This window comes from Lynx canadensis, chromosome B2 (genome assembly GCF_007474595.2).
Source record: "Lynx canadensis isolate LIC74 chromosome B2, mLynCan4.pri.v2, whole genome shotgun sequence".
NCBI lineage: Eukaryota > Metazoa > Chordata > Mammalia > Carnivora > Felidae > Lynx > Lynx canadensis.
In genome coordinates, this window is record NC_044307.1 from 41,591,001 (window position 1) to 41,606,874 (window position 15,874).

Below are 15,874 nucleotides of genomic sequence, written 5' to 3' on the forward strand. Positions count from 1 at the left end.
ACTGAGCCGCCCCCGCCCCCGCCCTGCCCCGGCCCCGGGGGATGCGCCGCCCCGAGCCGCTGCCTCCGCCGCCGCAGCCGCAGCCGCAGCGGGCACAGAGCAGGTGAGGCGGGGCGGGGCCGGCGGCGGGCCGGCGGGGTCGGGGCGGGGGCTCCCCTGCGGGCTCCGCGGGCCTCGGGCCCGGCTCGCCTCCCAGCGCAGCCTTCCCCAGCTCCCCCTCCCCGCGCCGTGTCCGCCCGAGCCGGGACGCCCGCCGCTGGCCTACACAGCCTGGGCCGCATCCCGAGGCCTGGAACGGCTCCCTGCCCCCCAGCATACGCGCCTGCCTTCGCCAGCCGGCCCCCCAGAGCCTCTGCCCCTCGCTTCTCACCCCTGTCCCCGTCCCCGCGGCTTCACTCGGCTGTCACCCTGACAAGCCCTTCCCAGCTGCCTCCATTACCTCTCCCCCTTGTCCTCAGTCCCTGCGTGCCTCCCTGCCTGCCGCTAGCTGCCTTCCCAACCTCCTTACCCCTTCGGCGGTGCCCAGAAGCCTCTCCCAGGGTCCTGCCGCTTCCTCACCAGTCATTAGGATCGCTCACCTGCCTCTGTCTTACCCAACCCCCTCCTCCGATCCTGTCATCCCCCCCAACCCTTCCCTTTTTCTCTGCCTTCTTCCACACCTCTTTTCACCTGTATCCACCACCCCTCACTGGGCTCCTTCACCTCTCCTTACCTGCGCTCCCAGATCCCCACATACACCTGGCTCACACCTTGCGTAGTTTACACATCAGCACCTCTACTCACACACCATGATGAGCTCCCTCTCTCTCCCACCCTCCCTGGATGTCTCTCCTTCCCTGTCTCCCCACCCCACACCCACACCCCCACACACATACCCACACCCACACCCACACCCACACACACAGTTGGCCTCACGCTGTCTGACAGATATTCATAAAAACCTCTTCCACAAGCCCTCTCACACGACACACCCATGCCTCCACACACCCAAAAGGTCCTGAGGGGGCAGTAACGGGGCAGCCAAGTTCCTCGTGGCCTGTTGTCCAACCTAGTCTGACTTGAACATAGTCCTTTGAGGCAGAGTGAGGATGGTGGACTGGGAGAGGCAGGGAAACCTCATTTATCCTCTGGTCTCCATTCTCCCTTTTCCCATCTCACCTGTTCCTTCTAGGCTGCCCATCTATAAACTGGGAGCTGCACCCAAAATTTTCTCATCAACCTATAGAATCCACCATTACAGGATGGAAGACCCACCGGAGGTCACCAGTTCAATCGCTCAAGGCTCCCTCCCTACTGGTTCAATTGCTTCTTCAGTCTTGTCCTCAACCTGTCTTTACCTTTATTCCAGAAGCCCCGATCCCCTCCCTCTCCCTTTATCCTGCCATTGCCCTCACTGCCCTCTGAATTCCTGATGCCCCACATGCCACTTTGGCAAAAGGTGGGCAGAGGCCTATTTGACATCCCCACAGCTCTGATACTCTGAAGTTGGGTGGACTGGAGGAAAGAGTCAGCTGAGTCACTTGAACAAGATAGGAAAAGAGTGACAGTGTCACTCCTCTTTTCTACATGTCCCTCACGGTACACCATGACCTGTTGAAGGTTGTTTCTGTGCCTTTACTATCCCACACTGCCCCCTGTAGCAGGATGGCTAGACACAGGAGCCTTGGGAAGTATCCTGTCCCAAGGAAAGATTGGTTTATGGAGTTTCTGCCCCATCCATAGATACCTTAGGCATTTTCCTCCTTGCCACCTCCCTTCCACCCCACCCTGTCCCCAGCTGGAGTAACTGCCTTCAGTCTGTGACTCTCCAGGATCATCGTGAGGGTAGAGCAATGTGCTTATACAAAGTGGGGGGGGGGGGAGGGGGGGAGAAGAAAAGATCCTGATTCCAATCCTGTACTGGGTTGCCAGAAATCTCAAAAAGTGGCCCCCTGCCTATACACATGCACATCAAAGACAGACACAAAAACACATAAGCACATGCAGACAGAGGTACAGGCACAGACACAAAGACACACACACAGACACATAAACCCACAGAAAGACACATAAAGACATATACGTGTTCACAGAGGGACACATGCACAGATTCACGTGCAGACACGTATGCGTGCACACACTTACATTTCCCGACATAACACTGGCTGGCTTTCCCAGTCCTCGCTCACAGTTGGGATGCTCTCCTTGATATTCAACTTCTACCTTTGCCAATGCAACCAGAGCTGTCTTCCTTCTTGTTGTTCCTGAGCAGACACAGAAAGGTGTGGTCAGAGCTCTCTCATCACATGCCCACCCAGACCTGCTGCTCCCTGTCATTCCTCCTGCCTCCGGTTAGACCCATCCCACTCCCTGTGGTCCCCAAGCCCCCACACCCCCCACTTCCCCAATTCAGCCTGTCTCTCTCCCTTGGAGTAGCTGCAGGGCTGCAGTCCCTCTAAAATCCATGTCATGAGTCCATCACCTTATGTTCACCCCACAGCTCACATCCTTGCTTTGGAACCATTAGCTGTCAGTGGGATGGACTCTCCCCTGAGAAAGGTGTCTTTCTCACAGCTGCATCCTCCTCACTAGCATTAGCATCATCCTCAAGGGGCTTTCGTGTATCTCATTTTCTTGATTATCCCATGCCCTGGTTGATTAGCAGGTCTCCATCACTCTGGTGTGTGTCTCCCATGGGTCACCCCTTGGTCAGCAGTTCTCCCCTTTCAGACGCACAGCTCCATGGGCATTTGGTGGCACAGGGAAAGTGTGGGTGCCGGGGTCTCGGATCAAGTCACTCAGACTGGTCCTTCTCAGCCTAGGTGTCCCCTACACATGCATGGGTCCTAGACTAGTATGCACCCCCTCCCCCCACGTCCGCCCCCCACCCTCGGGGTCAGCAAGTTTCCTCCACATTAGTTAGCATATCTCTCTTTGGGAAACGCTTTCCCCATAGCCTGTTCACATGGCATTTTTCTCTCCTTTTTTCAACATGTGTGTTCTGCTGCTGTTTTTCACATCTCCAGTTTGTAGTTTGTATCTCCCTTCCTGTGGATAGTATTTCTGTCTTCTCCTCTGACCTCCACCTGGGTGTTTACACAATGCTTCCCCCAGTAACCCCTAGAGCATCTGCCCACTGGGCCGAGGAAAGATGCCGGCCAGGAGAATGGAGCTGCCCTCCTCCATATCTGCAAGGTGGTCCTGGTCCGTAGCCTGCCCCACTCACAGTCCCTCCCCACTCCCCCAGGTAGATGGCCCCCCCAGGGCAGGCCCTGCGGACACCCCTCCCTCCGGCTGGCGGATGCAGTGCCTAGCGGCCGCTCTTAAGGACGAAACCAACATGAGTGGGGGAGGGGAGCAGGCCGACATACTGCCGGCCAACTACGTGGTCAAGGATCGCTGGAAGGTGGTGAGTGAGTGACCCGACGGGGCCAAGGGAGGGGTAGGGAGAGGAGGGGAGGAGAGGACCTGGAGACGAGTTAAAACAGTTGCCCCCAACTCTTCTACCCTAAGAGGGAGGTGCCCCTGAGCTCATTTGCATACTGCTTGCAGTCACTATTTTGGCGTACACTGGTGGACAATCGCGTTCTCCCAGAGCCCTCTCTCACCCCCTTCCCCGCTAGGTCACGTTGCTCCGGCCCAGCCTGGAACAACTCTTGGCTGGACGTCGGAGCAGGAGCTGCAGAGCTTAGTGGGGGAGGCGGTCAGGGTGGGGGAGGGGGCTCTTTCGTTGCCGGACCTTGGAGAAGGGCAGTGAGTGAGCATGTGTCCCTCCGCTTCCGCAGAGGACAGAGAGGCCTGGCTTCAGGGAAAGAGGCCCTGCGGGCTGCTCCCACCGCAGCCGCACTCCATCTTCTCCTTCCACCCTCCTCCCCTCACTGGTTCCTGCGGCAGGTGCAACACGCCGAGACTCCATCTCCCAGCGTGCCTTGCTCCTCCAGCCCAGGACTTCAGGCTGTTCGGCCTGCTGGGAGTTGTAGTCCGAGCCTCCTCCGGGTTTGGGCCTGGATGGGAAGGGGACACGTGAGGGGCTTGGGGAAAAGCAGTGTCTGGGGAGCGGGACCTACTGTAAATCAATCCCTGTCCCACCCACCCCCCTCTTTCTTTCCGTCGCTTGAGATTGCGCTGGGGTCCTCTTATTGTGGGGGCAGGATGGTGTAGGGTGGATTGCGGGGCGATGGTGTGTGATCTTGTGGGTCTGCGTGGCAGAGTGGGGAGCCTGGAGGAAGGGAGGGAGAACAGACAGGCCTACACTGAGCCTCTATGTGGGGGTGTGTGGGAGTGGAAGGAGGAGGCTCAGCTCACCTGAGCTGTCAGGCTGAGAGGAGAGTGGGGCCTGGGTGCTGGCCGGTTTCCATGGCAACAACCACGCTTCGGGCAGATCCCCTAGAGTCCCAGGGATAGGAGCAAAGGTGGCAGCGGTTGTCATTGTCTCAGAAGTCTCTGGGACTGGGGAGGGCCAGGAGAGCTGAGGGAAGGCCTGCTTGGTCCCAGAGGAGGACTTCCTGAGAGGGAGAGTGACAGGACCAAATTTGGGGGAGGAGGAGCCAGGGCAGTAATCAAGGGAATGAGGGTCTGGCCAACTGAGGAGTATTTCTCCAAGAACCCTCCGGTCCCCTAACATGAGAGCCTAGTTTCTGACAGATTGGAGGCAGAAGGACATTTGCACTGAAGAGGTGAGAAAAAGATGGTGTTCACACCATACTGAGTTTGGATTAGAACTTTGTTGTACTTTTTGAGGGAGGGGATGGGAGATGAGTGGGGAGAGAAATGGCAAGAGGGAGTTGGGGGGGAGGGGCAAGCCCACAATCTTTGCCAGGCTGACCTCTCCAGGTCAGCTGCCAGGCTGACTCCCGAAGAACTAGAGAGGGTGGGGTGCCAGATGGCTCCCCTCAGCCATCTCCCTGTGAGGGGTGGGACGTGGGCATGAGGTAGAGCTCAGGAACCAAGAACAAGCTCCCTGAAGAGAAAAATGAGCTGGCTAGGGGAAATTGAGGGTCAGTGGCACTAGGTGGAGTATTTGCAAATAATAACATTTCACTCTTCTTGAGGGGTGCTTCTCAGAATCAGAATAGCAAATAATAATAATAATAATAAATGATAAAAGCAGCATTTGTTTTGAGCCCCCACTGTCGCCAGACACGGTGCATTATCTCAACAAACGATGGAGTAGATATTGTTATTACCCCCTTTTCACAGGTGTGGAAACAGGGGTAGGGATTAGCTAACCTGCCAAGTTCTTAAGACTGGGTGGAACCAGGTCTGTCTGACTGCTGGGTCAGCAGCCACTAAGCCATACTGCTTCGAAAGAATTAGCCCACCCAAGAATCAGGAGCACGGAGATGAAGGAGTCTTTCAGACCCGTTCTAGAACAACTCTTTCATTTTACAGAGGAGGAAAAGTGGAGGCACAGAATTTAAGAAACTCACTCCAGGTGACCCAGAGCTAGGCCAAGAAACCAGGTTTCCTTTTTCCTAAGTAAATGTTGGTCCTACTGTGTCATATTGGCCCTCCAGTTTAGGGAGTTCCTTTGACAGGGGAGGGGATCATGAAAACAACTAGGAGAGGAGGAATAGGGTCTGGCAAAGAGAGATTAAAAAAATATTTCTGTTAGCAGGCTTGGGCAGGGCTACATTATGACTTTCATGGGCCCTGGGCCCTTTTGCCTTCATGGACCCCTTTCTCTATAACAAAGTAGTAAAAATCATATTTCATGACTGCACTGGTATACAGAGGAATGAATTAATATTATATGCTACAATTTTTTGACCTTCTGATTTGAAATATTGAAATGTTTTTATGGCTCCCTGTAAGTATTATGGGCCACTGTGCCTGCTGTGCCCAATGGTTAAGTGGGCCCAGACTGTAGGGCCTGGGGAGGAGGGGTGTTAGGTGAATGGGTGGGTGCAGATACCCAGCTTGCCTCCCTGGGAGGTTCTGTAATGGGGTAGGGGGCAAGGAAGGGACCAAGGGAGGAGAAGAAATAGCCTCTTTGGAAATGAAGACGGTAGAGAAATACTATTGGCCACCCTTGGAAATTGGGGAGCAGGTACCAGAAATGTCTTGGCTGCCCCGAGCCCTCCTTACCACCTCCAGTGAGGATTTTGGAGTCTGGCAGATCTGGGCTTGAATCCCAGCACTCACACTTTTAATCCCTGTGCTGTCAACAGTTTCCTATGATATCGCGGTTAAGAGCGTGGGTTCTGCATCAGATTGCCTGGGTTCAAATGAAACCTGGCTTTGCTACTTACTAGCAGTGTGACCTGGGGCAGAGTACTTAACTCTCTGTGCCTTAGTTTTCCTTCTGTGCAAAATGGTGACTCTTATGACCTTCCCTACGTGTTGTCAGGAACCTCAAGGGATGAGCGGAGATGATCTCTGTGGGTCGGGAGCACAAAGCCTGAGATGTGATTATTGTTCCCTCCCCTCCCCATCTTCCATGTTCACGTACAGCAAACCATAAAGGATTCTAGAAGATACTATCATCTCCCCTGATTTTAAAGTTCCCCAGGGGAAGACATGACGCTGCTTTCCTTGAGTCTGTATCTGTCCCCTCCTTATTCTGAAATTCTTCGATGAGTCTGACTTTCATCTCAAGTAGAGAGAGATTCTGGTTTCAGACTGTTCTTCCCCCTTTCCCTTTTCCTGCGTCCTTTCTGAGCACGAGAGCCTTCAAGATGCAGCCAGACTTCCACTTCTTTTCTGAATCTTCCCTTCTTCCTTCTCTCTCTTCCTAGAGTTGTTTCAACTGTAACCTGCTGGGAACTCCCAGTCCTTGGCTCAGCCCTGCGCCCATCCCCCACTCCGTCCCCTTGCTTCAGCCACCATTAAACATTTAATGGGGTCTGAGTGCTGAATAAATGCTAAGGGGAGGGCTTGGAGATGCTAGAGGCTCAGAGTCCGTTTACAGGCTGGCTGGTCAGAGCAGCCTCCGCCCAATCACTAGCAAGCCCAGCTGTGCTGGTGAGTTAACAAGCCAACCGGAGGCAAGTGAGGGTTCTGGAAGGTGCTCAGCGAGGGCGGGCCACCCATGAGGTGAGCTGTACATCTTTTTTAAACCAAACAGGTCCCGACTTAGAAGTCTGCACCTTCTCCTTGTCCTTTATCATTGCCAGTAGCACACTCCAGGGACCCCGGGGCCTCTGACTTGAAGTGATTTTAATCCCTTCCCACAGCTCAGCTTTGCTCATCCACCCTTGCGAACTCTTCCTCCAACACAATTCTCCCCTCTGCCTTTTCTCACTGCCTGCCCAGGGATGCTGGAGGAGGAGGGCCTAGAGGGTCAGGTCTGTACTGCCCCGTCCCCTGGGGGGATAGACAGACTCTCCAAACCTCCATTCGCACCATGGTCCCACAGTACCCCCTACCCTCAGGGGAGGCTCACCCTGATTTGAGGCATTTGACCAGGGGTCTAGGGAGTGCTGTGAGCTTCAGCAGCAGGATGGGCATTGAATACCCTTTGCTGAGTCCTCTCCCCCAAATACTTCTCCCCCGCATTACTCTCTCCCTCTAATGACACCTGTCAGGACATTGCCAACCCCAGGAAGGGCCAGCTTCCCTGGAGGATCCACCCTGAAGCTGGGAGGTTCTGGAAATTAGTTTTCCTTCTGGATGGTGGTTGTTCAATCTAGTTTGGGGGATGGGGAGAGTGTAATATTTCTTGTCCTTCCAGAAAAAAAAAAAAAAAAAGATTTATGGTGGCCCATGATGTCTTCAGAATCCTACACAGGCTCGTCTCCATGTCTACATGGGGTCAGAGGTCACATACCCTCTCCCACCTCCCAGCCTGACACCTAGCCCTGTGTGTGCATGCACATGCATGCATGGGCTGAGCTGTCTCTGGCACTAGGAGGGGAAGTGGGGACACAGGTGGGTGGGGCAAGGAAGGCAGACAGGGTCCCCCCCTTCAAAACTAGCCCTACTCCCACCAACGAAGGGTATGACCCAGCAGCGTGTGGGATGAGGAGCTGCTCAGCCTGATCCCTGGGTTTCCTATCCCCCTCTTCCATCTCTGTAGCTGAAAAAGATCGGGGGCGGGGGCTTTGGTGAGATCTACGAGGCCATGGACCTGCTGACCAGGGAGAATGTGGCCCTCAAGGTGGAGTCAGCCCAGCAGCCCAAGCAGGTCCTCAAGATGGAGGTGGCTGTGCTCAAAAAGCTGCAAGGTGCGGGCCCTGGGCAGGAGGATGGGAGGGAGGAGGTGGAGCCAGGGGCTAAGGGAGAGCTGATGGGGATGGTGAGATGGAACCAGAGTCTAAGGGCCGTGATGGGGAGAGGGGCATGGGGAGGTGGTGGCAGAAGTGGTCATGGGACCAGGAATCAAGAGGGCACCAGAGACACCTTGGGATCGGAAGTGAGGAAGAAGGAGTGGGAGTTGGGAGACCCCTGTCTGTGCCCCCACAGGGAAAAGCCACGTGTGCAGGTTCATTGGCTGTGGCCGGAATGAGAAATTTAATTATGTGGTGATGCAGCTCCAGGTGAGTCCCTGTGGGATCCTCCCTCCACTTACCCCCCAAAGCTTGGGCTGTGACCCCTGGGGTTGAGGAGTGGGCACAAGCCTTTGGGGACAAGGCTGGGCAGAGTGTCACGGTGGTGCCGGTTGGCATGACAGCTGAGCCTGGACCTCCCCCCTCCCCCCACCCTCAGGGCCGGAATCTGGCCGACCTGCGCCGCAGCCAGCCGCGAGGCACCTTCACGCTGAGCACCACGCTGCGGCTGGGCAAGCAGATCCTGGAGTCCATTGAGGCCATCCACTCGGTGGGCTTCCTGCACCGTGACATCAAGCCGGTGAGGGCTGCCCCACCTGCCCCCTCTTCCAAAGCACACCCCCTCCCCCACCCTCTCCCTCTGTGGGTCCCATGGTTTCTCCTCCAGAACAGTGGTTTGGGCAGGAGCAGCCTCTCCTACCTGTCCCTTCCTCCTGCTTTCCACCCCAAGCCCCTTCTCCCCGCCTGCCAGGAGAACACACCCCTGCCTGCCCCTTGCCCATGTCTCTCTTCTGTTCTTGTCTTCTCCCTTACCCATGCCCTGATTAGTCCTTGAACCTCAAAAGGTGCAGGGGTTGGGGAAGTACAGAGAAATTGATCAAAAGGGGTGGAGGGATGGGGCTCCCAGGTGGCTCCCTCGGTTTAGTGTCCCACTTCGGCTCAGGTCATGATCTCACGGTCCATGTGTTCAAGCCCTGCGTTGGGCTCTGTGCTGACAGCTCAGAGTCTGGAGCCTGCTTCTGATTCTGTGTCTCCCTCTGTCTTTGCCCCTCCCTTGCTCATGCTCTGTCTCTCCCTGTCTCTCAAGAATGAATAAACATTAAAATTTTTTTCTTTTTAAAAAAGGAATGGAGGGGCTGGGCTTGGTAAGAAATTCCAAGTAGCTGATTTTGTGGCATCTTGGATCCCAGTGTTGTAAGAACCTCCAGTTTAATAAGGGGTAAAAACTGAGGCCCAGAAAGATTGGTTGAATGACCCAAGGTCAGACAGCAAGAACAATGTAGGTCTCCTGCTGCCTTACAGCAGGACAGTGACCCTAAGCCACACTGCTCTGCTGGGGAGTTCTAAGGATTGGAACCCCCAGCTGGGTTGTCACTTTGCTTTGTGATCTTGGAGAAGCCCCATAAGCTCTTTGGCTTTCAGTATCCTCATCTGTAAAATGAGGGTGCTCCCACCTGCCCCTCAGATGGGATGCCATGGCCTATGGCGCATGTTGATGTTTTCTCTTTATGTTTATTTTTGAGAGAGACAGAGAGAGCACGGGGGAGGGGGAGGGGAGGCAGAGAGAGAGAAGGGGACAGAGGATCTGATGCGGGCTCTGTGCTGACAGCAGAGAGCCCAAAGAAGGACTTGAACTCTGTGAACTGTGAGATCATGACCCGAGCTTAAGTCAGACGCTTAACCCACTGAGCTACCCAGGCTCCCCAAAGCTTACTCTTAAACACGTTTCTTGGCACTCCTTGAGATGGGCCAAGTGGGGTTGAAGCCCCACGGTCACAGCCACTGTCTTTCCCAGTCAAACTTTGCCATGGGCAGGCTGCCCTCCACCTACAGAAAGTGCTACATGTTGGACTTCGGGCTGGCCCGGCAGTACACCAACACCACGGGGGATGTTCGGCCCGTGAGTATCGCTGTTCGTGGGAAACCCTGGCCCCCTCACCCGGCCCCTGACCTTCACCAATTTTTCCTGCAGCTGCCTAAGCAAGCCCAGCCCGTGTTCAATATGAGTGTCACCCAGCTCAGTCTACGCTTGGCCCGTCTCCTGGCTCCCTGGGCTCTTGGTGGATGCCACATCCACACCTTGTGATCTGGCTGCCTACTTTGGTCAGAGATGGATACAGGGGCAGGGAGCAAGGTCAGGAGGCAGGTGTAGGACTAGGGTTGGTGTGTCAGGCTTGCCCCTGACCAGGCCAGCATGGGGGTTGGTGGAGAGGGAAAGCAGTCAGGATTAAAGTAGGCAGTTAGGCTCAGTTAGCAGGGCTGAGATGTGGCCCAAATCAGGGGCAGCGGGTGAGTATCCTGCTGTGTTCTCCCTTCTACAGCCTCGGAATGTGGCCGGGTTTCGAGGGACTGTTCGTTATGCCTCAGTCAATGCCCACAAGAACCGGGTGAGTGGCAGAGCTGCGGGCCTGAGGATGCGGGGGCAGCAGGGCCCAGGTCAGGGGCAGAGGAAGGGGAAGAGGGTCGGGTGGGCAGCTGTTGAGGTGGGGAGAGAAGTATGGGGCAGGGGCCGGAAGCTGCCACGCCAGAGGCCATGAGTGGAACAAGATTTTGCGGCCATTTCTCCATGACTTTACCTTCTTCCTTGTTTTTCGGGATTCCCTCCTCTCTGCTCCCACCATCAATCTGTGTGGACACAAGTTTTGAGACTCATACTCGATGTGTGTTGGAGGGTCAGGGATAGAGCCAGGGTTTGGCTGTCAGGGTTCCCTGAAGGGTCCCCTCCTTGTGAAGGATCAGCCCATGCTCCCAGGAAGGACCTGAAAGGTGTGGGTGACCCCCCTGTCGTCCCCCCCCCCCCCAGGAGATGGGCCGCCACGATGACCTGTGGTCCCTTTTCTACATGCTGGTAGAGTTTGCAGTGGGGCAGCTGCCCTGGAGAAAGATCAAGGACAAGGTGAGCCCTGTGCAGGTGGGGCTGAGGAGGTGGAGGGGGCGTGGGGTCGCTGGGGCTCCATTACCTTGTGCCCTGTTGCCTCCAGGAGCAGGTAGGGATGATCAAGGAGAAGTATGAGCACCGGATGCTGCTGAAGCACATGCCCTCCGAGTTCCACCTCTTTCTGGACCACATTGCCAGCCTCGACTACTTCACCAAGCCTGATTACCAGGTGGGAGCCTGCCACCTGGTCCCTGCACCCCCAGACGTCTCTCTGGGGGTGACCATCCCCAGCAGCACCCATACTGCTGAGGCCCCACTCCCCTGTTGGCTTAGCCTCGTGTATCCCCCCCCCCCCGGTCTTCCAACTGCATGAAACTGTTTTGTGCTCCTGTGAACAGTCTTCATGGCTAAGATTTCTTAACAGTTTACTCTGTTCTCAGTGCCTTTCATGCATTAACTCATTTAAGCTTCAAAACGAGCCTTCGGTGATAATGCGTGTTCCTTATGTTACTATTCTAACACTTAACGGTTAATGAAGCCAAGTGCTTTCGAAACTCTGCATTGTCCCCATTTCATAGATGAGGAAACGAAAGCCCGATAGCAAGGCCATGAGCAGGGCTGGGCTCAGGCACATCTTCTGACTCCAAGTCCAGTGCTTTTTCCAAGGTGCCACCACCACACCCCTAGGGGACCCACTGACCCCGACAGGAGAATGAGGATACATCAGCAGTGTTCTGCCCAGGACCCACTATGTGCCAGGCACAAGTCTGCACACCACAGGGAGCATAGCATCAGGCACACAGTGGGCCCTCAGTGAAGTGGGTCCTGCCAGCAGAGAGAACCTGCCCTGTATTCTGGAGAGAGTTAAGTCAGAAGTGGAATGGTCCGGGGTGCCTGGGTGGCTCAGTCGGTTAAGCATTTGACTTTGGCTCAGGTCATGATTTCACGGTTCATGGGTTCGCGCCCCGCATCAGGCTCTGTGCTGACAGCTCAGAGCCTGGAGCCTGCTTCGGATTCTGTGTCTCCATCTCTTTCTGTCTCTCCCTGCTTGCGCTCTGTCTGTCTCTCCCTCTCTCTCTCAAGAATAAATAAACATTAAAACAATTTTTTTGAAGAAAGTGGAATGGTCTGGGGGCCTCTGATGTTCTACAGGTGCCCACTGCCTCCAGAGCCTAGAGCCTAGAGGTTGTGGACAGAGATGCCTCACTTGGGCAATAGAAGGCCCTGCCCCCCTCCCCTCGCCCAGTCCTCAGCCTCCTGGGGTTCCCCAGACCAGACAGCTGCGAGTGAGCGAGCACGCGGTGTGCGCCCCGTGCTGGCTGCTGAGGAATGCAGATCAGGAAATGTGTGGGTGGGGGAATCAGGGAAGGCTTGTTGAGCAGAGAGGATTGGTGGTAAAGGCGGTGTGGGCGGAGGATGCAACCTGTGCAGAGGCATGACCCCAGGTGGTGGTTTTGGGAAATGACCGGTGCTTCCAGTCTGCGGAGGCTTACCCCCCACCCCTACCCCCGCCCCCCCCCCCCCAGATGGTGGAAATGGCAGAGCAGGCTGGGGATGGTGAGCAAGGGACAGATCTCAAGAGGGCTTGTGTCCAGCCAGCGGGGCTCAAACCAAGATAGTAATTTGCGTACTGATTTGCATATCATGTGCATGTTTTCATTTAAAATCAATGTGCCCTTCTCCTTCCAGTGCCCCTTCTCGGCCTATCCCTGTCCTGGAAGGCCCCTCTCTTCCCTCTGCAATCCCGGCAACTGTCCTTTCCTCCTGGCTAGCCCCAGGGTCACCTCTCTGTCCTCCCGCCACCCCCACCCCTGCAGTTGATCATGTCGGTGTTTGAGAACAGCATGAAGGAACGGGGCATCGCTGAGAATGAGGCCTTTGACTGGGAGAAGGCGGGCACCGATGCCCTCCTGTCCACAAGCACCTCCACTCCACCCCAGCAGAACACGCGGCAGACGGCAGCCATGTTCGGGTGAGTCTTGGGAGGGATGACGGCCCAGTGGGGGGCCAGGTGACCTCTGCCTAGTGCTGTCACCCAAAAAGCCAGCCCTCTCCTCCTCACCTGGACACATCTGGCTGTCTTTCCCATCCAAGGTGCTCAACAGTGGGGTTCTCAAACCCCAGGCGGTCCTGCCCCATCTCCACCTTCAATCTGGGGACAGGGTGCACATCCTCACTTGGAGTTTTTGACTTTACGGGGGAGTGGGGAGCCCTGAGTGAAAATACCTGAGCCCCACCGTCTGTTTCTGTTGCTCACATGCATCCATTTAGTGAACGTGTCTCGAGCCCCAGCACTGGGGCCTGTGGGGGCTCAGAGAAGAAAGTTGCAGCCCCCGCCCTCAGAGTGCTCTTGGTTGGGTCTGGGATATTTGTAACGGATGGGTCAGCGATTCCAGAACCCTGTGGCAAGCACAAAGACAGAGGCACCTGGGGAGGGGCCAGAGTGAGGAGGGACACCCCACCCTGCCGCGGGGGCAGCCAGGGAGAGACAAGGGTAGGGGCTCCAGGAGAGAGACCCGTACTGTAAAGATACCGCTCAAGGAGTTCCAAATGACTCCTCTTTACACCCATTCCTGGTCTAAATGAGGTCAGCCAGTGAACTGCGATGGAAATCTGGCTGGGCCTGGAAAGCAATGGGCCTCTTAAATTAACAGGATGAGGTGGTGCCGTGCCCGTCCCGGGCAGTCACATCTCCTTGCAGCCCTTTGCCGGACTAAGGAGAGTCTAGTTGCAGGCTTTGTGAGCCAGGGATGGGGATGGGCCTAGGGACATCCCCACCCCTGCCGAGGCCTCTACTGTGCCTACTCCCATGGGTGGCAGTGATCTCCAGGGCCTGTGCTGGGAGGAGAGAGAACCCCTGCCAGCCTTGCCCATGGCCCCTCCTGGCCTCTCCAGGGTGGTCAACGTGACGCCAGTGCCCGGGGACCTGCTCCGGGAGAACACCGAGGACGTGCTGCAGGGCGAGCACCTGAGTGACCAGGAGAACGCACCCCCAATCTTGCCTGGGCGGCCCCCTGAGGGGCTGGGTCCCAGCCCCCACCTTGCCCCCCACCCCGGGGGTCCTGAGGCTGAAGTCTGGGAGGAGACGGATGTCAACCGGAACAAACTCCGGATCAACATCGGCAAAGTAACTGCAGCCAGAGAGAAGGACGTGGGTGGCCTTCCCCCGCTCCCACCCTGGTTCCCAACCCATGGCCCCCCTCCCGCTCCTCCTGTGTGCCCTCTCCCCAGCCATGTGCCCACCTGCCCTGTCTCCGTGGCCTTGCCCCATGTCAGGATCACCAGCGTCGACCTCCCTCAATCTCCTTCACCCTGGGAAAACCACTTGACCCACAGCCGCCCTGTCAGCCCCAGTTCATGGCACTCCCCTCTCCTGCAGACCCCTTGTGTGGTGGAAGAGGAGCAGAGCCGAGGTGTGGGGGTCCCCAGCTCCCCGGTGCGTGCCCCTCCAGACTCACCGACAACCCCAGTCCGTTCTCTTCGCTACCGGAGGGTCAACAGCCCTGAGTCTGAGAGGCTTTCCACAGCGGATGGGCGGGTGGAACTGCATGAGAGGAGGTAGGTCTGGGGCTAGGGGGATGGCCAAGGGCCTTCTGGCCCCCTCAGCCTTCACGTGGCTGGTCTGTAGGAAAGATTAGATGCAAGGTTGGGGGGCCCCAGGAGTGTTGAGAGGGTTATACTAGGGCCTGGGGTCAGACTTGGTTGGTTGGAGGGGGGCAGATACAGAGGCCCCAGCTCATGCCACAAAGGGATGTAGGGTGGAGGCATGCCATACGAGTGGGAAGCTGGGTCCCTTGGCCCAGGAGGAGGCCGAGGGGTGAGGTGGTAGGTGGGTGTGCTTCCAGAACCTCTCCCTAGAGACTAATTACAGGTGCCTCAGAGCAGCTGACTAGGCTCCCTTCAGCTGTGGGGGAGGGCCCTGGGAGGAGAGCCCAGGGAGTGCTCAACTCCAAGAGTGGTGGATCAGGTTTTGGGGGTCAGGGCTCAGGGATCTGAATGTCACAGGGGGGACCTGGTTGGTGGGAGAAGAGTTTAGAGCCAAAAGGATCCTTCAGGATGGAGGGGGGGGGGGTGCGAATGTGAGGGTGGTCCATGGCCATCAGGGACCAGAGTCAGAAGCCTGGATGAGCTGTCCAGTGGGTGGGACAGCTCAGGTGGGAGAGGCCTGTGAGAGATGTCCCCACCCTCGCTTGGCTCTGGGCGGGGCTTGACCTCACAGCAGGGCTGAGGTCTTCTCCGCACCAGGAAAGGGGTCTTTTCCCAAGGCCCAGCCTAGGAGGGCCCAGTGTGCCTCATCCCCATCTCATTCATGGCCCCTCCTCTGGCTTGTGCTCCAGACTGCACTCTGCCTCTGGGATGGGGCACGGCGCCCCTTTGGAGCATGGCAGTACTCAAGACAGGGGAGCCCTATACCAGTCCCCACGGCACCCCCAGGACAGAGGGATGTGGGCCCTGTGCTCAGGTGGCCAACAGCCCTCACACATACACTCACACTCACACAGGTTGGCCTCCCTGGGACTGAAGACCACATTTTCATCCATGGTAGCCCAGAGGGTTCAGGAAACAAGGAGAACTGAGGAACGGCAGTTTGGAAGGGATATCAGTGGAGAAGAGAGGTGGGAATGCCCCGAACAAAGACAGTCCTGAAGAGCAAACTGGTTTGATTCAGAATGAACACCTTGTTTCAGGGATGATGGGAAGAGGAGACGGCTGAGGAGAGATTTTCTGGAAGGGAAGGTTCAGGATCTCGTAGGCAGGGCAGAGGGTTTGGGTGGGCTCTGGGACACCTGGGAGCAGGAAAAAGTATGAA

At 56.6% G+C, this 15,874-nt stretch overlaps 1 protein-coding gene across 1 annotated transcript in view; it reads left to right on the forward strand.

Annotated features, from left to right (window-relative positions):
- Positions 1-3,229: 3,229 nt before the first annotated feature.
- The window catches only part of TTBK1 (tau tubulin kinase 1), a 34,513-nt gene continuing 21,868 nt past the window's right edge, over positions 3,230-15,874 (forward strand). The window contains exons 1-11 of the mRNA XM_030315564.1: positions 3,230-3,388; positions 7,997-8,144; positions 8,383-8,456; positions 8,626-8,766; positions 9,982-10,086; positions 10,508-10,573; positions 10,990-11,082; positions 11,168-11,293; positions 12,882-13,036; positions 13,960-14,191; positions 14,444-14,622. Coding sequence (XP_030171424.1) covers positions 3,281-3,388; positions 7,997-8,144; positions 8,383-8,456; positions 8,626-8,766; positions 9,982-10,086; positions 10,508-10,573; positions 10,990-11,082; positions 11,168-11,293; positions 12,882-13,036; positions 13,960-14,191; positions 14,444-14,622 — 1,427 coding nt within the window. The 5' untranslated portion in view covers positions 3,230-3,280. The remainder of the gene's footprint in view (positions 3,389-7,996; positions 8,145-8,382; positions 8,457-8,625; positions 8,767-9,981; positions 10,087-10,507; positions 10,574-10,989; positions 11,083-11,167; positions 11,294-12,881; positions 13,037-13,959; positions 14,192-14,443; positions 14,623-15,874) is intronic.